Genomic DNA, 21284 nt, shown 5'->3' on the forward strand with positions numbered 1-21284 from the left:
TCTCTCTTAGCGTATGTCTGTGCTGCGAGAGAAGGACAGTCTCAGGACCTGGGTCAGCCGGCTCTGGGATTCCTCCCCCGTCATGGGGTCTCAGAGCTTGGGCTTCAGCCTGAGCCCAAATGTCTACACTGCAGTTTTGCAGCCCCACCATCCAAGCCCCACGAGCCCTACTTAGCTGACACATGCCAGACGCGGGTGTTTGACTGCAGTGTAGACATACCCTCCTGCTTGGGTGAGAGCCCGGGCTCTGAGACCCTCCTCCCTCACGGGTTCGCAGAGCTCGGGCTCCAGCCCGAACCGACCATCTACCCTGCAGTTTTATAGCCCACAGCCTGAGCCCTGGGTCTTTTATTGCAGTGTAGACATAGCTTGGTTGAATGCCGCTCACAGCCAGTCACTGTGTTAAAGTAAATTAGGGGGTGGGAGGAGGCGGGAGAAAAGGGAAAGCCTTGTGTCTAGAGATATGGGAGTGGTAATGGGTGGCATTCTTATTCCCTAGTGCGCTAGCCATTAAAAAAGATAGCTGAGACTCCCCCTGTACTCAGCGTATACATGCATTTGTAGGTATTGTACATCTCACAGCAGCACAGGTGGGGAGGCTATGCCAGTGCCTTCTCCATTACTCAACCCCAACTCAAACAGGCCTTTTCAAATCCCAGTCCGGAAGTAAAATGTTGCTAAAACTAAAGTAGCCCATTATTATTATTATTATTATTAAATCATAGCAGAATAGGCATTCTTGACCAATTCTCCTCCTCCGACCCACATTCAGCCATTCATGACCACTGTTCTTCAGGTACACCCTATGACAGTTTCTAGAGAACTAGATAACTGGAACAATGCCTGCCTTCTGACATCTGGTTGTAGATGGCTGAGCAAATCTACCCCAGCAGAAGACTGGACACAGAGAAAGCAAATAGGCTCCCAACCCCTATGGACAGCTAACGGGAAATGCACAACCCACAGCTTGGGAACTAGTGAGTTAGATGTGAGGGCCACCCCATCTCGCTCCGTCAGTCCAGCAGCCACGTTAGGATTACTAGGGTGTATTTATTATTTTATTTTATGGCAGAACCATGGACTTGCAGGCAGACAGAAAATATCTCATGCCCACCCTTGGGTTTTCAGTGTAAGTGATAAGGGTATTGCCAAAGCATTTTAACACATGAAGGGAGAATTTTTAAATATCCAGGCATAGATTTCTAGCCCATCCAGAGTTTTCCTAGCAATGAATTGTGGACAGCATTTGTCAAGGGACCTAAAAGACTCAGGTGTCCTAATTCCACTGACGTTCAAAGGGGATTTGGCATCTAACTCCCATAGGTGCCTGAAAAAATTGTATGTGTTTGTGTATGTATATGTGTAAAAAACATTCCCTGGCTACTGTGAAATAAAGAGAGTAGCACTGGAAGATTCTAAAGATAGAAGATAAGATTCTAAAGACAGGTAGGGTTTGTAGGAATGTGATCACTTGGTAAACTGGGCACAAGCAAACAATGTGTTTCAATATGGCTAAATGTAAATATATACATCTAGGAACAAAGAATGTATGCTTTACTTAAGATGACCAGATGTGCTAATTTTATAGGGCTTTTTCTTATATAGGTGCCCCCCCATCCCCTGTCCCAATTTTTCACACTTGATCTCCGGTTACCCTAGCCATACTTACAGGATGGGGGACCCTGTCCTGGATAGCAGTGACTCTGAAAAAGATTTGGGGTTAGTGGTAGATAATCAGCTGAACATGAGCTCCCAGTGCGGTGCTGTGGCCAAAAGGGCTAATGCGATCCTCGGATAAACGGGAATCTCGAGGAGTAGAGAGGTCATTTTATCACTGTGTCTGGCCGTGACGTGACCACTGATGGAATACTGTGTGTGATGCCCACAATTCAAGAAGGATGTTGATAAATTGGAGGGAGTTCAGAGAAGAGCCACGGGAATGATTAAAGGATTAGAAAACCTGCCGTATAGTGATAGATGTAAGGAGCTCAATGACTTAGTTTAGCAAAGGAAAGGTTAAGGGGTGACGTGATCACAGCCTGTAGGTACCTACATAGGGAACAAATATTCAATCTAGCAGCAAAAGGCATAACATGATCCGAAGTCTGGAAGTTGAAGCTAGACAAATTCAGACTGGAAATAAGGTGTAAGTTTTTATCAGTGAGGGAAATTAACAGTTGGAACAATTTACCAAGGGATGTGGTGGATTCTCCATCACTGACTATTTTTTTAAAATCAAGACTGGATGTTATTCTAAAATATCTGCTCTAGGAATTATATTGGGGAAGTTCTATGGCCTGTGTTATACAGGAGGTCAGACTAGATGATCACAATGGCCCCTTCTGGCCTTGGAATCTATGCATCTACTAATCCTCTTTAACTCCTACAGAGCTGGTGGCTGTAGCTCCCCCCATTTTGTGATGGGATATATGCAGTGACATGCGGGGCTTTGGTAGAAGAAGGCACCGAGTGAGGGGATTGACTATCATATTAGCCAGTTTCTGGTTAACCGTAAAACAACCAACCCTCTGTCAGGCAGCCTTGTTTAATCTACTTATATCACAGTTGGCAGCTCAATGGCTAGATCAGAGTGAAATTCAGCCCTGTGCAGAGGACTAGCACAAAGCCTGTGCCAACATTTAAGTCCCACTTAAGTTCTGATTTGAGATCTTAAGTGGCACTTAAGTGGTATACAGACCTTGTACTGGCCATCTGCAGGGGGCTGAATGTCATCCTGAGTAAGCAATAACAGCCTATGATAAGGTGAGCAGAGAGGTTATTCCAGAAGGCCTCCTGCCATCTGTGGGTTTGTTGTGAGGCCCGAGTTGGAAGTCAGAATGTTATCAACCTTCTGAGAAGTGTGGGGATTCCTGTAAAAGCTCATGTCTCCAAGTCTCTGCTTTTGAGTTTGGCATTTTTAAATGTTATAGGCGATTAACGGTGGCTAACGAGTTTTGACTGTTGCATTTCAAAGCACTGGTTAGTGCTGGCTGAGAGACTGTCCTCAAAGAGTAGATATCAATGGTTTGCTGTCAAACTGGGAGGGAATATCTAGTGAAGTCCCACAGAGATCACTCCTGCATCTGATACTATTCAATATTTTCATTAATGACTTGGGTAATGGAGTGGAGAATATGAGTATAACATTTATGGATGACAGCAAGCTGGGAGAGGTTGCATGCATTTTCAAGGACAGGATTAGAATTCAAAATGACCTGGACAAATTGGAGAATTGGTCTGAAATCAACAAGATAAAATTCAAGACAGACAAGTGCAAAGTACTACACTTGGTAAGGAAAAATCAAATGCACAGCTACAAAATGGGGAATGACTGGCTAGGTGGTAGTACTGCAGAAAAGGACGTGGAAGTTACAGTGGATCACAAATTGAATGAGTTAACAATCTGATGCAGTTGTAAAAAAGGCTAATATCATTCTGGGGAGTATTAGCGGAATTGTCATATGTAAGACACGAAAGATAATTGTCCCACTCTACCCAGCACTGGTGAGGCTTCAGATGGACTACTGTGTTTTATTCTGGGTGCCACACTTTAGGAAAGATGTGGACAAATTGGAGAGAGTCCAGAGGTTTAGAAAACTTGACCTATGAGGAAAGGGTAAAAAAACTGGGCATGTTTAGTCTTGAGAAAAGAAGACCGAGGGAGACCTGATAACAGTCTTCAAATAGGTTAAGGGCTGTAATGAGGAGGACGGTACTCATTTGTTCTTCATGCCCACTGGAGGAAAGACAAGAAATAATGGGCTTAATATGCCGCAAGGGATATTTAGGTCAGATATTAGGAAACTCTAGCTGTCAGGGTAGTTAAGCTCTGGAATAGGCTTCCAAGAGAGATTTCTAAGAACAGGTTGGACAAAAACCTGTCAGGAGTGGTCTAAGTTTACTTGGTCTTGCCTCAGAGCAGGGGGCTGGACTTCATGACCTCTCAAGGTCCCTTCCATGTCTATGATTCTATGATTAGCCAATCAGATTCCTCCTAATCCTATTATCCAGCCTATCTACATAGATCTAGCTATGTATGTTACTATATTTATCTTCACAGTGAACCTCTCTTTCTCTCTCTCTGTCTCCCCATTCCAATTGCTTCCTTCTGCTAGCGTTTGCAACGGACACAGCTAGTTGCTGGTAGCAAATAACACCCCTGCGGATTCCCTTCCTGCAAGGAAGCCAGCCTTCTAAAGGCAGCGCTGCTGATGCAAGGGGGCTCCAACAGAGGCAGCCCCTGACTCCCCTTTCATGCCTACCTCTCCCTCTACAGCTGCTCTTTGCACAGTCACCCCCTTCATCTGGCACAAGTGCAGTCACATCTCCCGACCCTGCGGTGCCAGGGGCTGCCGTTGCTTGTCTGTGAGAATACAAGGCTCAGCCCGTTGCTGGCACCAAGCACTCTTCATCTTATTGATAATCACCACAGGCTTGGGCTCATCATTTCTTTCTTTCTTTCTCTGAATTTTTCAGCAAAGGAAAATTGGCTGCAGCATTTAGGCCACGTCCTCAGATCTGGAGCCCAGCGAGGTCTGCACCTCTTTCCATTAGCTGAGGATCTGGTCCTTCCTGTTCGTCTTGTTTCCGAGGGCTTTGGGGGCCTGTATCAATTAATTTACTTCACTTTAAAGGTTCTTCACCTATAGAAACTTGGGCTATTGCTTCAGGAGGAACACATGGAAGAGAAACCCAGCAGGCCTAGCTTCGGAGAACGGAGGCAAAAGGTGTGCAGAATGACTGTTGAGTTGCTTGGGAGGCTGGTTTATAATTTTAGGAATGTGTGGGAGTGCATGTATACATGCACGTCTGTGTATATTTGGACAGGTGTGCACACATGTAGGGGGATGAGCCTGCAAGCTGCTGACAGCCTCTTGTGACATCCTGAATACCCTAAAATCTCATCAAAGTCTGTGGGAGTTGAGGGCCACAAGCATCTTGCAGGATTTTGTACTGCGTGTCTAGAACTGGAGAAGGGATCATAGAGGATTGTTGACTTTGATTCTTAACCTTTATAAACCAAGGCTAAGAGCAAAACACAGACTGGAGGCAAGAAGATGGATGTAAATCCTGAATCCTGTTTGCACAAGTGCATTTCGTTCCAGTGCTAAGGAGATTTCTCTTTTCCCCAACTGTACTTTGACTTTAGAAAAGAATTTAGTTTGGACTTATTTTGATAAAATTTGGTCAAGGGAGGCTTTCAGTTTCTAATTTGCACATTATTTTGGGGTGAGGATGAGGATTTTGGAACCTCCAGGAAATATAGATCTGTGAGTTTTTGTCTTTTATGTGTTATCAGAAAAAAGCAGAGGGGAATAGGTGGTTCAGGGGTGTGAGAATATGGAGCCTTACAGTTCTAAGTCTGCAGTTCAAATTCATCCTACCTTGGTAGTAACCAAAAATTACTACCATTTGGTGGCCTATGTGTAATGAGTTTTGTGGTCTCACCCACACGCTGGTGGGCAGGTGTCTGCGTCACAGGAAGCAAGAATACAGTTGGCACTTTGTTTGGCAGTCCCTGCAGAGATATCTAGGATTGAACGTCCCTTTCACTTTTGGAAGGAGTCCCTCCAGCATGTAACTGCAATGCATTGGCAAAAGGGTGTGGAGGAAACTTGTACCGCCCCCGACCTATGCTTTTGGAGGGAGAGGACTTTCGCTCCCAGAGCTGTCAGTCAAAAAACTTCCATCTATCCCATCTTAAAAATCTTCCATCTTCCCCATCTTAAAAAAATGACAACTTAAAAATCAGGGCGAAATCCCACTTGTTATTTTTCATCTCGTTGTCCCAGCATCACGTCTCTTCCCCAGACGCTGTGTACAAAGAGAAGGGAGATGGAAAACTCAAGTGGTAGGTTTATCTCATCTCCAGTTTTGCGGCCAATGTACTTGTGATTATTGGGGGGTGAGACTTCCTGCCATGCTTTCTTGCCACACTGGTGGCTTTCCTGACACCCCTTTTAGCACCTGCGGCTGGGTGTGAAGAGATGTGAGGAGGTGATATCAGCTAATACAAGACCCAGTGGGAGGCAGTGACAGCCAGTGCTATTTCAATATGTTGAGTCAAAACTTTTTCTCTTTGTCTCACTTTGTCTCTCTTCAAATTGCATCTCAATGTCTCTAGCGTTGGGAAGGAGGAATTTGGGAACTGCTGTTCATCATCCAATCCCTTGTAATGAATGTGCTGTTCAGTGCCCTAGCCCGTAGCCCTTCTACGAAGTAATTCACTTGGTGTTTGCCGGGATGCCATGGATGCCATAAGAATTCCACTGTTAGCATTACTCAAGCATTAGAGAGAGGATATGAAAATAAATGGTGAGCTATAATATTTTATGATTCATTCCAGCCACATCATTCCTCTGTCTTTTTTTTCCCAGTGAGGAAGGAGGGGTCTCTACATTCCTTTCACTGTCACAGCCCTTAGATTTCTCCCTCATTCAGCCCCACTCCAATGTACAACTGTCTTCCTCCCACAACTTCCGTATCCCACATGTTGACTACCAGCTTTCTGGCTGGAGAGGATTGGCTGGGGCTAACATTGGAGCCTGGCCCAGGCTGCTCTTTAAATGGCTAGAGGAGGTCATTGCTGAGAGAGGCAATGCCAAAACTGGCCTCAGCATTTTGTGGTGGGCCTACAATTTTTTTGTCCCCATCCCTTACAAAAAGGAACCAACTCTGCTCACCCGTGATCTCAGCGCTCGGCACTGGGTCTGCAGAGTGATTCTTCGGGACACTTACCGAACTTTCAGTGATTCATGTCACATAAGGAAGAGAGAGGGATCTTCAGCCTGCCACCAGCCTTGTGCTGCAAGAGTGGAGCTGAGCTGCTTGTAACATTGAGACCAATATTGTAAACCATCATCACTGGTTCTGGAAGCTTCAGTGCTTGGGTGGGAACTCTCAAAAACTCACCACTGCAAAAACAGTGGCCACTTCTGAAAACTTTGGTCTACACCAAATCCATGGACTGAATCAGTATCATGCTTAGTCTACTAGACCAGAGTTTCTCGACCTGTGGGAATTGCACAGCAGCTCCTGCAGCTCCAGCCCCACGGGGCTGGCTGACCATGGGTCCTTGCTCTGCGTGTTGTGGGCTGGGGTGTGGGGTCACAGCACAGCTCAGGTTTGGCCCAGCTGCCCCTCCATCATGACAATGCAGGGCCGGCCAGGCCAGAATTTGAGTGAATGGGGCTGTGACCATGTCCTGTCAGGTCACAAAGCCATTCACACAAATTTGGCCTGGATGGTCCCACATCAGGGGGCCTGGGCCAAACCTGAGCAGCTCTGCGACCCCAGAAGTCACAATGCCTGGAGTGGGGAGCCGATCCCAGCCAGCCCCATGGGACCAGAGCTGCAGCAGCCGCTGCTGTGGAGACGGCTCTGCAAACTCCTCCCACAGAACCCACTCCCCAGGGGCAGGACTCAACCCTCCAGAGGGCCTCTCCTTACCCACCTAGGGACAGGGCCTAACCCCCCCTGGCCAATTTACTGGGTTGTGTCAGGTCAGCCCACCCTCAGGGGCAGGACCCGACCCCTTCGCCTCTCTCCCCCATCTATTTACTGGGTCACGACAAACCATCAACATTTATAAATGCATCCAGAGCCCCAAAAGGCTGAGAACCACTGCACCAGACCAGGCTGGTCTCTCACAACGTTGAGCTGCTTCCCGAGTCCCCCGCTCCTTGTAGCTACAGGCCACATTGGCTGCTCAGTGGTGGCTGGGAAGGAGCTTGTGGTGACCCTGCTACCCTTAAGGACACACGTCCCCTCCGCAAACTGGTCTGAGGTCCCCTTAAACATCAGGAGACCCGTTTCCAAGATCCCACATGCCAACCCTGAGTGATTGTAGCAGGGGTCATGAATAGCCCCCTTCTCTGTGGGGAAAAGACGCAGTGACAGACTTCTGAGCACCAGCCATCAGTTATACGCTCAAGGCTCTCTTTGTGGAAGAAGCAGCCGTGGGCTTTCAAAGCCAGCTGTGCATGAGGCACCCCCATCCGGGAGGGGCTGCGTGAAGGCCATTTCTTTTTTCCCCCCACTGTTTTCCTTGTTCCTTACTCCAAATGGGGATGGATTATAAATGTCTTAGGAAAAAGGAGCTTTCTTTGAGGTTAGTTTTCAGTTCATTGGCACTGTGAAATCAAAAGGCTCTGGATTTCACCACCTCCCACAATGGGTGCGCTACATGACACTCCCCACACAGCAGGACCAATGCACCTCAGTGGGGAATGGCCTGCAGCATTTCCTGCCCCCACTCCCGTGCTCGCTGTGTATCTCAACACTCATCTGACCCGCAGCACTCCCTGCTGTTCCAGTCCAGGCGCCCCCTTCTCCTTCAGACACACGGCTCTGCCCTGCTCTTCCAGTCCTGATCACATCACCAGCCCTCACGAATGCACTTCAGCACCGTCCAGCCAGTCCTGATGCTGCTTCAGGACATGGGAAGCCTTCATTGCTCTGCCAAAGCACTTCAGTCCCGATATGCAGCCCTGCTCCTGGCTGGGCTTCCAGGCCTGGGCATTTCTTGAGCCACAGACTGATGTCTGCTCTGGGTTATGTTGTGGTTTTGCGACGTGCACAAATGGGGGATGACACCATCCAATTCAATTTCTCTGGTGATCCAAGATGGGTTTTTAATTCAGACCTCAAAGGGCGAGCTGTGTGATTTAATGTGATGTGACCAGCAGAGGCATATGACCTCATGGTATGAATAAGCAAGAGGAGATTAGCAAGGGAGAAGTAAGCGTCTACTGTCCATAAATGACGACAGCACAAATAACAGAGGATGTAACAGTTTGTAAAAGAAAGCTGGAAAAAGTAACCGACTCACTCCTTTATCTGACTTTTATTCTGCCAATTTGATTCCAGTTGCTCATTTTTGATCCATGTTTCCCTCCATCTTAGCTTGGTTTTATCTGTTCTTTAGGAGAGAGAGAGAGAGAGGGAGGGAGGGCTCAACAAGGTAAGCGTTAATGGGATGCTCAGTGGGGATTTATTATAAAACATCCAGGCATTCCGAGACGCTTAAGGAAAGGGAAAGGGTGGAAGTGGAACTGGTGGGTTCTTTTTATGTCTCCCTACACAGTGCTGCAGAACGTTCTCCTGGAATGGGTAGCCGGGAAGTAAACAAGAGGGAATGGGAGTACGGGGGCTTTAAAAGTGGAATGAGGAATGGACTCGGACTCCCCAATATTCTTGCACCCTGCCAACAAAAGTTCTCACTGCCCCCTTAGCGTGTCATTCCCATTAGCAATGCTAGGAATTAGTGCTCACAGCGAGAGGGAAGTCTCTATAACGGCGAGGCTGAGAAATACTTTTGTGTGTTCAATAAAAGAGGTAGGGCTGTGTCCCACGGGTGTCACTAAGCTGTGTGTTGGAAAGGTGTGTGTCGCGAACTCGGTGCTTGTGTGAATACACAATGGAAAGCATTGGCTTATGCCAGGAAAAATGCAGGCAGGTCAATGGAACCACTTGCCTGACTACCAGTAGTATGGTGAGGACTCCTATGAGTGTGGCAGGGAGTGGTGCTAGTGGTTGTCTTTTGTGAGGCCACCTGGTCACAGATGTTCCAGCATGATCTGATGACGTTGTCACATGATGCCATGATATTGCATTGACTCACACTGGTATTATTTTTATTTATATTACATTAGTGCCTAGATACCCCAATTGAGATTGGGGTCCTGCTACGTCAGGCACTAAACACAGACAGAGCGAGAGACGGTCTCTGCCCTGGACAGCTTGCTGTGTAAATAGACAAGACAGACAAAAGGTGGAAGGGGTAACACAGACTCACAGAGGTGAAGTGACTTGCTCAAGGTCACTGAGCTAGTCAGTGGCAGAGCCAAGAGTAGAATCCAGGTCTCCTGAGTCCCAATCTGGTGCACTATCCCCAGGACTGGGCTGTTGGTGACATTTCACTGCTTCCAAATGTAGTGGCATAACCTTGTGACATAATGCCCTATATGAACTCCGCTCAGGATGCTTTAACGTCCTGCAAAGCTAGTCTTACGGCATAAATTGTGAAAAGTGGGGTATCCCATGAAATCTGGGTTCAGCAGTCACCCTATCCTTCACCCCTATCACGCTGTCCCAGGCCTTCAGCGTTGCACTGGTATCATGGAACGGCCGGATGCCCCATGTACATTCAGCTGTGCTCTACCTGGATGTAGCTGGAGTGCATGTCTGCAATCATCCATATATTGCAAACGGAACAATTTTCCACAGGGGGAAACCTGATGCAATATAAAGGGAGGTGGGTCAGTTGGTGTACAAGCGTCGGGGAGTCTGAGGAAACAGCAGGAATTGCTGGCTAATGTCTGTAACTTTGCCCAACCTACCATGGGAGGGTGAATGATAAATACAGATGTAAAACTCCTTCTTTGGTTTCTCAATTGAAACAAAACGTTAAGAAGAGAAGGAAGGTGTGTGGAGTCACAAATCAGCCCCCAAAGTCTTTGTCCCAGAGCTGGGTCATTCTGCATGAGCCAGCATCCCTAAATGAAATGTTAATATGGAAGAGTGGTCTTTCACCTCTAGATGACCAGTTCAGGCTGGTACTGCTGATCAAAGCTGATACCAGCTAATGGCTATTTGGTGGCCTACAGTATGTTCAGTGAATTGTGGTGTGTCTTCAGCCCGCTTCCAATGGACAGGTGTCCACACAAGCCGTACTAGTGAGTACCTTTCAGGCCAGCTGAAAAGATATGAAGATATGATATCCACAATCTTACCCTTAGAGATAGTCCTGGATGTCGAGGCGGAAGCAGATGGGCAGGGCAGTGTGAAGGCAGTTTGCACAGCCATTACACATGCTGTACTTGTTCTGGAGAAGAGATATTACTAGAACTTGTATTACAGGAGGGCCTAGTCTCCAGCCAGGATGTGGGTTGTGCGAGGTGCCCCTGCAAACGCACAGTGAGGCAGTTCCTGCCTCAGAATCTTACAATCTAAGTCGTTCAGCTAACGTGCTAAATTCACATATAAATATATATATTTGTAGTTAGCAAAAATGGCCCGGTGAGTCTCCAGAGAAGACGCACATGTATGGGGAGAGAGAAAAAGGGGGCGTTCTGCACTGCTCGGTCATGAGCCCCCTCCAGCTGACGCAGAGGGGATGTTAGTGAAAGGAGCTGTGTGCGGCCCAGAAGGGTGGGCATCGTGATGTAGACCCCTGAGGCTCTTGAGAGTAAGACAGGCCGATGAACATTGACGGTGGGTGGTTAGATCTGGAGGGGGCTCAGCCCCTCCACCCCAGATCTGAGCCCCTGCAGGCACCTTCCAGGCACCTTCCAGTTTCGTCCCCTCTACTTTTTTATGGGGGGAGAGAATACTTATTTTAATGGAGAGGGTCCTGGACTGGGAATCAGGACACATGGATGTTATTCCCAACGTGGCCACTGACCTGCTGTGTTACCTTGGGCAAGCCATTTCACGTCCCTGTACCTCAGTTTCCGCATCTGTAAAATGGGGATAATGATTCTCACCTTTCTTTGGAAAGAGTTTTGAGATCTCTGGATAAAAAATCCTAGATAAAAGCTCAGGCTTAAATGTGACTAGTGATTTGGAGTGCCTTAGTTTTAACATCACTAGCCACATTTGAAAATTTAGGCCCAAGTATATTATGTAACCTGTTCTGTGCTCCTTCAAAGCCTTGTGCCTTACCTATTTACCAGACAGCTCAAGTACCACTTTCTTCCATCATTAAATATACTCCACCAACCTGAACAGGACAGAAGCAGGAGGGAACAGGTTCTCTCAGCATGGGCTGCTGACTTCCCAAAATTAGCATGTCTCACGTGGCTTGAAAAACTAGTTTATATAGCAGCTTCGATAGGGCTTTTTCCAGACACTGATTGACCTGATTCCTCAGACCAGCTGTTTTCTTTATTAAGCAAAATAAGAAAAACCTGTTCGTCTCTTACAGAAATTTGCTCTGTGGGTTTTGGCGTTTTTTTCAATTAATATAGATATCTTACTTTGTGAAGATATTAATTTATACTTGAGGAATGGGGAAGATTTGTGTCTTGGTCTAATCCTATTTCTAGAGACAGATTTAGCTAATGTGCAGTGTTATTTGTGTAATATGCAACTTTGTATGTAGTGGATACCCAGATCCAGTAGAAACAGCGAGTATAATAAAAGAGAGCACTGTATTGCACTGCTCTAAATCCCCCTGTAATTAAAAATAATACATTAGTCAGTGTTAGCGGAGCCAGGAGATTTGACTGTAGCTGTGATGCAGGAATATGGAGTGAGGTCTCGGAACAGGACACAGAAACTATGCATGCGTTCATCTAAGGGTGTGTGTGTGGCATGAATGGTTGCGAGGGGCGGTGGGGGGAGAAGAGCAGCACATAACGTCGTTCACCAGGAATATAACTTGGGTGGCAAGAGGAATCATCAGGAATTATTTTAGGGATAGACCTTGCTTATTCATAAAGTGAATTGGCTCCTCCACCAGTTCCCTTGCTAGCACTCTTATCTCACTCCATCTCTGAGTCTCACACACACTTGATAGACAGTAGCAAGGCTGGATTTTATGCTTCTAATAAAGTAGTACTAACAGTAATTTGGAACACTGACACCTGGGATCATCTTGCTTTCTTTTTTCTTTCTTTCTGCACTCATCACCATGGTATCCACAATGCTTTTTATTTAACTTCCTTTCTCTTACAAACAGAACAGGAGGCTAGACAGAGTTAATACTGTAAGCAGGAGCTGCTGTTCAGAATTGAGTTACTGTGCATTAAGATTAGAAATAAATGAATCTTGTTTATCTGAACAGAACCAGGAAATAAAATGGAGCTTTATCTGCAATTTGCATCGAAGTTGGGCTTCATTATGTTTGTGTAACATCTGGCATGCGTGGCTTCTTCTGTAACTGGATAACACAGTATATGAAGGAAACTTTTACATATCTATTTATATTATTTATAGGCAGGGCTGGTAAAGCCGCCTTTTATTAAGGTTGCCCAACACTTCCCATTATAAGACCTTGCTTTACAGATGCTTATAACCTTGCCAAACTGTAATCATCTGGGCTCAAATTCTACATGCCAAGTGTCTGCCTCAGGCTGATTTTTCTGGGGAGATTTCAACCAAAATAGTTCGGCTGTTCCAGAGAATGAGGCTAGAGAAAAATAAGTTGTTTTCCCCATGTTCAAAAATTCTGGAAACCTTTTCTTGGGGAAGCTGTAGTGCCTCCATACTTTGGAGCAGGGTCTTGAAATATGGTAGCAGGGTAGCTTTTATGTCAGGGATTTGCCTTGTGCTGTCCCCATGATAATCCACTTAAATTTGGCCAAATTATAAGCCTTTAAAAATCTGCAGATTGAACATGTTCAGTAGAGACTTAGACTTTAGCAACTAAATTACCCTAAAGATTCCATCTCTACAGAGCATGCTCCAGCGTGGGGCTAGGCCAGACTTTCCCTGCAATTGCAGTTCTGGGCTGCTCTTTACCACGCTGGGTCTGGATCCAGGCACCTGAACTGAGAGCAGGGAACCTGTCTCTCCCGTTCCGTAAATGATCCTTCTGTTGGCACCCAGGCAGCATGGATGAATCTGCTTGCCTCAAACGCAGAGGGGAGAAGAGCTGGAACTGCCAGGGAGGTAAAGGAAGTAGACTGGGACAAGGAGCCAAGTGGGGAAGACAGGCTGTGACAGGAGGCAGATGGGGATAGGGGATGGAGAGAGGGTAACTGGACCTCAACATTTGTCTAGGGAGGAGACTGGGACTGGTTGGACAAGGCACCTGGGAGCCTGGGGGGACTCTGATTGGCTGGACAAATAAACTAGGTCTAGGAGCCAGGAAGGGAAATGGGAGGGGGGCAATGAGATCAGATGAGGACCTAGAGGTGACTGGGACTGGCTGGACAAGAAAACTGAAACTGAGAACCAGTGGCGTGGGGAGAAGGAGATGGGGGAATGGGAGACAGATCTGACAAGGAACCAAGGTGCAGCGGGAGAGCTGGGACTGGCTGAGCAAAGAGCCTGGGACGAGGAGCAGGGGAGGCGGACGCTGAATTTGAACAAGGAGTCTAGGGAAGAAGACTGGGAGCCAGTGGGAATGGGAAAACATGGGTGAGAGGTGGTACAACATGGAATCAGGATGTGGTGAAGGAAACTGTTGTCTGTAGGACCCCTGCCTCATTTGTTGCAGAAGTTGGAGGGTGTGTAAAGAATAAAACGGGACTGCAGGAAGAGAAAGGAGATTCCCATGTGATCATGTCATTAAAGACTATGTCGTTATGCAGAAACACAAGAGGACTGAATTAAGGTTAGACAGGACAACTTAATTCTGGCATTTCCTAGCATGCGAGTGCTTGACTTTCAATCTTAGTAATGTTCCTTTAATATAGTTTTTGTGTGTAATATATATATATATATATCATGGACACAAGAATGAGTAAACAGGTGTTCCTTTTGGATCAGGAAACAGAAGGGATATCTTAGGCCTTCAGCCTCTACATCCGGCCCGCCAACCTTTTTGGTCCGGCCCCTGGTCTCGCGGCGTTGTACTCTCTGGCGGTGTCACCCGCTGCCGCCAAAGGGTACAACGCCATGAGATCTCGCAACAGCGCGCGCTGCCGCCAGAGGGTACAACGCCGCGAGATGTCACAGCGTCACGCACTGCCATGAGTTCTGTGTACTCTGGCAGCAGCGTGTGGAGCGCTGTGTGCACGAGACACAGCGCTCCCAAAGGCGGGAGAGGAACAGGGTGGTCTTGGGGCATCGCGCAGTACTATAATTCTTAATCATCAATCGATTCTGTTAATCGTAAAATAGTAGTAGTTGTAGAAGTGAATTTACTGCAGTTTTTATATCACTTATATCTAGCAAATAAAATATACTACTACATAGAAATGGTTGTGCCTAGGATTTCGATTTATGGTATGTATGGCCCACTTGCAGTACATTTCATTCAAATCTGGCCCGCCACAGCAAATGAGTTTGACACCGCCGCTCTACAGCAAAATATTCTTGGTGAACCTCTTGCACCAAGAGATTAAGATTTTGCATACACATGCCCCCATACGGGGGCAAATTAGAGGATGGAATAAAAAAAAAGGGATGCTTTTTTTTTTTTCTTATGGGGATTATTTAGTTTGTGCTGCCTTTCCAAAATTATTCGACAGCATTATACAGTAATGGCCCTAATCACTACATTTGATCATTATTTTAAGTCAGGACAAGATCAGAAATGTAGCTATTTGCTATGGATGTTCTAGGAATGAAAGCTTGAGTTTTATCCAGGGAGTACAGAATTTTGGTTTCTTCCCCCAGATCCTGCCTCCCTAGGGGACTAAATGGCACATGAATTAGTGCATTAGCCTCTAAACCCTAGAGGTTTTAGCTCAAATTATGATCATGTCACAAATGAAAAGTTAGATGGCTTGATCATACTCTTTAGGGCAGTGATACTCAGACTTCAGTGGCTCAGGAACCAAATTAGCGATCAACATTACCCAAAAGAGCCACAGTAGTGTGAATTCATTGTTTCATTTACTATATATATATATATTATTCTCACAACAAAATGACTGACCAAGTACTCTACAATTGGTTAATAACATAGTAAAAGCAATCTGAATGGTGAATAACTTCTATTGGTTAATAATTAAATCACACAGTGTTTTAATATCATGTGTGCAATGACCTGCAGGAGACACATTAAAGAGCCACTTGCGGCTCCTGAGCTTCAGTCTGAGTATCGCTGCTTTAGTGGATGTTTGTCCATGTCACAAAAGCACCACATAGGGTGGTAAATTGGTTGGCTTAGTACTGGAATAGCAGGTCAGTATAAAACTCTGTGCCAGGTTAGGAGTGGAAGAGCAGGGGATGCTACTGTACATGCATTGGTACAGTTGTATGGATACCCAGGCCTTCAAGTGCTGCAGTTCAAGACTGAGATGCATTGCAGCGCTGTATGTGTATAGGAAGGTTGCACAACCTCTGCCTACATTATGAATCAAACTGGATTTATTAGTTCCTCGCATCCATAATCACTAAAATCCATTCACCATTTAAAAAGTAAACTCAAAAAACTACCAGGGCCTCTTCTGACTGTGGTCATCTGGCAATGTCACAGTCACTTTTCCCCAAAACATTTGTGCATAAACTACATTTCCGTTTACTTGTTACCAGTATACTGGGAACTGCAGTTTTCAGAGAGCAAAATCATGCAAACTTTATTCTTTTTCATAGGAAGACGCCATCCAGGTAATTTGTATATTTTCCTCTCTCTCATTGTTTATAACAGCAGTTTGTAAATTAAATTGGTTTCTCTGCAGAAACCTTTCCTTCTTCCTTTCCATGTGAATTCGCACACAGGTTTGTTATGGTAGTTGTTGGGCTGCACACAATGGTTTGTTATTGTCAGGTTACTCATGAGCATTAGGCTGCTGACTTGGATTTTGCTCTTCAGCCAACAATACCAGTATTTTTTAGTGGGAACCCCTTTTCATATGCCCACCCTTGCACACACTGAAAGAATTATGTAGACTTTGCAAACTCATCTACGGGGATAAAAGCAGGCACAGGTTTGAGCTCATTGACCTTGAGAATGTCCCATTGTGGCTTCTGAATGTCACTTGATATGTCACATTGTTCTGGCAATTAGAAGGAAGGCCCTTTACTAGTGGAATAACAAACCACATACCCTGCTTTCCACAGGCCTCTGAAATTTTCTCAGTGTATTAGGAACTTTACGTAGACCTGGATATTTAGAGAGAACACCGAGACACTGCATCACAATATCTCACTCATCATTCAGGGCCTATGACCGAGTGCCATGCCTCCATTGGTAGTCATTGGACTACTTTACTTCATGGTTTCCATGTTTGGTCCCACTAAGAAACAAAACAAATGGTTATTGGTGTGGGAAGGACTACTATGCAGTAGTGGAAGCTGGTTGTCTAGTGGCCCACTTCAAGAGAACTCTGGTGGTTCTTTTCTAACAGTGCCCCATCCCTCCCCAATCATTTGGCTCACAGGAGAGATGTGGGACCATTCCTCTTCATCGTACAACCACTGGAGATGAAGAAGAGGGAAGGAGATATCTGGTAGAATACTTCTTACCGGAGACCATGTGGGTCTGCTCTGTGAGGGGAGATAGCGAGTGGGGTTGTGTGTCTGTGAATTGTTGCCCTCTGCTGGAATGAAACTAGTTAAGAATATGTTACTTCATTGACCACCTAAGTCTTAAGGTAGCAGAACTGCTTTTTTAGCTCACCAGGTGGAAGCTTGGTTATTTTGGAGTCGAAAAGTGGTGATTTCTATCCCCTATGCCTCAGGTATGCAGTGACTCTGTGTGAATGGGTCACTCTAAATACCTGATCTCCATTTGTCCAGGAGAGGGAAACCCAAGGTCATTCACAAGCCTGTGCCTTTCGCAGAGTTAAAGATGCAGTGCCATGCTGGATTTTTGAGTGAAGGCTGCTGAAGGGACTGGCCTTCCCTCTGGATGACAGCAGCAAGCCCATCAGCCTGAAGAACTCAGATTTAGAAACAGAGGCCCAGATCCTCAAAGGTATTTAGGCATCTAACTCCCATTGATTTAAATGGGAATTAATCTTCTAAACCCCTTTGAGGATCTGGGCAGAGTGTGTAACAGTAGTCCCTAGAGTCAGTAGGGTATTCTCTGTCCTTTGTTGTAACACTCCTGTGTGTCACACCATTACTACAGGCTATGGATTCTGTCACCAAGAGCTTATTGTAAGAAGTTCAGTCCTAACGGATGTGGGGCATCGTAAGTGTGGAGGGTGTTTTCCTCCTTTCTTGTTGCCCTTGGAAGAGCTAATAAAATTCCAGAGGCTGAAGACTGAAGTTGAAAGGCAGGGAGGGAGTTTGCCCTCTTTGAAGATCCAAATCCTAATGTTGTATGTTACCTACCTTGGGCTTGGCCTGGCGTGGGAGATATCATTTCATTACTGCCTCTTTGAAAATGTCTTGTGGACATTCACTGCCTCATATCTTAGCATTCTAGCCAGGTGCATTGTCTGTCAGGTCAGAGCTCACAGGGATGACAGCAATGGATCTGCTTCCTGTCCTTTTCATAAACACCCAACAGGCTAGCACCAATACCTGTTTAGTTTAATTCTGCTCCTAGTTATGATTATAATCTCTGGTTTTCAGTATGTCTCTGGGTGGGGGTCGAGGTGTGGTTGTTTTTTTTAAAAAAAAAGATACATTAGTAAGTGACTTATATAAAAAAAATGTCTCGCAGGAACCTGGGCTGCACTGCCAGCTGCCTGTGGATTTATGAAGCGTTTGGAAACACACACACTACGTTATTTCCTGAGAGCTGTTTCTTTTGCCCAGCAACAGTGTTTGCTCACTCTGGGACAATGACAAGACACGGCAGTCTTCAAAACAAAATTAAAAACGGGTAATAAATACATATTCCACAGGTTTATGAAGCCAGTTTGCTTTCTTAACAGAACGGAAACAAAATGAAAGACCTTTCGGTATCTGGTGTAGAACTCTGAAAAACCTTCTGTGAAGCAAAAACTCTGTTAATCTATCATATACTTTCTGTACTTTGCACGACTCTTCTTTTTTTCCCTACTGTGAGGGTTATTTACATCAAAACAGGATCTTTGTTTCTGAAGAATTCATCTGCTCCTGCTGCTTATTTTCCAGTTGAAGTCACAATGGGCTGTCTGTGACATCACAATTGGCTGCAATGGAAATGATGTGTCATAAAGAGAGGATTTTGACACCAGGTGGGGAATATGTAACAGGAGCAGATGAACTCTTCAGAAATCAGACTGTGTTCTGTACACATCACTAGTGATAAAGAATGAGGGGAGGGAAAAATAATATCAGAAAATTCAGGGCAAAAGCTCCAATCCTGCATTCTTTACTCAGGAAAAACCACCTGCTGTGTCTCTGGGAGTTTTGCTTGAGTAACAAGTGCAGAATTAGCAGCATTTCTGTAGACAATGCATTTCAAAATTTTCCAGAATAAATCAATGACTCTTTAACAGTTTTAAAGGATGACATGTTTTACTGAGCATACACAGCCTTTTCCCTCTCTGTTCCTTAGAGGACACTTATCCGGTTGAAAACTAGTCAATTTTAAAAAAGGGAGTTAAAGTTGTTTCAAGTGTTACTTCTGTCCCTGAGCCCCACCTGCCAGTTTTTGTGGTAAATGTTTTTCTTTCTCCAGTTGCTGTGTGAAAGACCCACGCGCACACAGGGGAAGCTGACTAATGCCCTGATCCTGCAAACACTTATGCATGTGGTTAACTCTGAGTGTATGAGTTGTCATATTGAAGTCAGTAAAACAACTCATGTGCTTAAACATAAACACATGTGTAAGTGTTTGCAATATCAGAGTCTGACTGACTATACAGGTGAAAGAGTCGAACTTATGATATACAAAATCCTATCATCCAAGCATGGTCCCTGACCTGAAGCATTTGCTGTCGAAGGCCCCTGTCTTGTGAATACTTACCCTTTTCCCCTCTTCTTTACTTGTTCATTCGTTTAATTTCTTAGGCCACAATCCTGCAATTACTGTGCTGTGCTGTTAGTCATGTCTGTGAGTGTTTGCAGGATTGTGGCCTAAGAGATTTTGCATAGTTTTAAAAAATAGAAATATAAAACTGTCTCCAGTTTCCCCTCCGGCTGGCTATTATTAGTTGACATGTCTTGTAGGCATCATCATAGGAGTGGATGATCTGGAGGGATCTGTGTGAAAATAGGCTAGTGGTCTCATGGAACAGCTCAAAAACGATGTAGGGGACAGAATGGAAACCATTAAAAACCATTTAAACTGCTATACCCCTGCCGGCTGGCTCAGCCTCACAGCTGCACGAGCAAGTGCAGACACATGATTAGGAGGTCATTGCTGCTTCTGCAGTGCTGCTTTCCTGCCGCAGCCTCCATAAAATTCAGCAGGAGGAACAGCATCGGGCAGACCTCTCTGAAAGCAGCTAAATAAAACCCAAGATGTGTTCTGTGAAAACCCCAAGCAATCCCTGAATCCATGATCCTCTGTGACAAACAAGTAGCCTGGGTCATGAGTGTCCCATCTCCCACAAGCTCCTATGCAGACCAGGTTTTAACATGGCAGGTCTTAAGATGTTCAGTGGGGTGAATTCAACAGTTTCCCCGTATCCCACTCAGCCACTTGTAAAAATCTCCAAGTGTCAAAAGCCAGGGATATATATTTTTAAAACCTAACACGTCACTGATGGAACGTCTGACTCCTGTGATAGACATGGCAAAAATGCAGCCCTTGGGATGGGATGTGTACATTAGTTTGTTGTTGCGGGGCTGGCCCAGGAGCGCGAGGCTGCAAACACGGGCTTGTTGTAGCAATACAAATGAATTAGAGGTTGCACAATCGGTTAGGGTATTGTAAGGTTGCTTTTGAGTAGTGAGCTGCATGCTCTGGTTTGCTATTGTAGTTATGATCAGCAGACTGCATGGTCTGATGTGTTATTGCCGTGTTGCTCACGAGAGCTGGGACCTGGATATTGATTCGTGGTAGTGCTGCTATGAAAATGAGATGCTACCACTGACTTTTTACAATAGAAAGAGCTTTGAAGCATTGGTTTGGAAATTAAAAAAAACAACCCATACACAAAGAATGATCTAGACCTTGGAAAGGATGGACAAAAGTGAGAGACCACCAATTTTGAGGCCTAGTGATCTTGCCAGGATCCATTTCATATTTATTTACAATGTAGAGGAATAAAGTATAAAATCTGGAGGTTTCAGGGTCAGTCTACTTTCCCTGTCAGTTTCCACCTCCAGCGTCTGGCTTTGAAATGTTGTGCTTGGTGTCAGGATAAAGGGAGGATATTGTTATTTCATGTTCACAACTTAAAGACTTTTCTGCACCAAGCCTTTAAAAGTCTAGCTGCCCAGTCACACCTGCTCCTTTTTGACATCTAACTTCCCAATGGCTTAAACATTGTCCTGACAGTTTGGGTCTTTTAGTCACTGAGATGTCCAGGTTTTTTTCTCTCAGAGATCTTTCTTGTGGAAAAAGGAGTTTGCCAGGGCATGAGGGAACAAGACGGTACAATGCAGCACATCCTGATTCTTTCTGCTGATGCAGAGAGAGCAGATTGCAGATGGCTGGGCTCAGGGAGATGGTGATTTGGAGATGGACTAGAGAGAGGGTCCCTCTGAAGTTCCAAAGGGAAGCTGTTTGTGAACTAATGACTGGTAAATATAGAACAAAGCAAAGGAAATACAGTTCCGCTTCATACCACATAAAGTCAGTCACTTGGGGGGTTTGTTAGTGTGGGATATCATTGAGTTAA

The 21284-nt window shown here is 45.4% G+C and overlaps 1 protein-coding gene across 4 annotated transcripts in view; it reads left to right on the plus strand.

The window, feature by feature from the left end:
• The window catches only part of HIPK2 (homeodomain interacting protein kinase 2), a 167481-nt gene that overhangs the window by 17156 nt on the left and 129041 nt on the right, over positions 1-21284 (plus strand). Inside the window, exon 1 of one of the 4 annotated variants that reach the window (XM_067536266.1) lies at positions 20973-21186. The exons of the other annotated variants lie outside the window; for them this stretch is intronic. Coding sequence (XP_067392367.1) covers positions 21093-21186 — 94 coding nt within the window. The 5' untranslated portion in view covers positions 20973-21092. Of the gene's footprint in view, positions 1-20972; positions 21187-21284 lie in introns of those variants that run through there. 4 annotated transcript variants of the gene reach the window in all.

The sequence above is a fragment of the Emydura macquarii genome, unplaced genomic scaffold, assembly GCF_026122565.2.
Source record: "Emydura macquarii macquarii isolate MOO-44397 ecotype Brisbane River unplaced genomic scaffold, CSIRO-AGI_Emac_v2 contig_3530, whole genome shotgun sequence".
Taxonomy (NCBI): domain Eukaryota; kingdom Metazoa; phylum Chordata; order Testudines; family Chelidae; genus Emydura; species Emydura macquarii.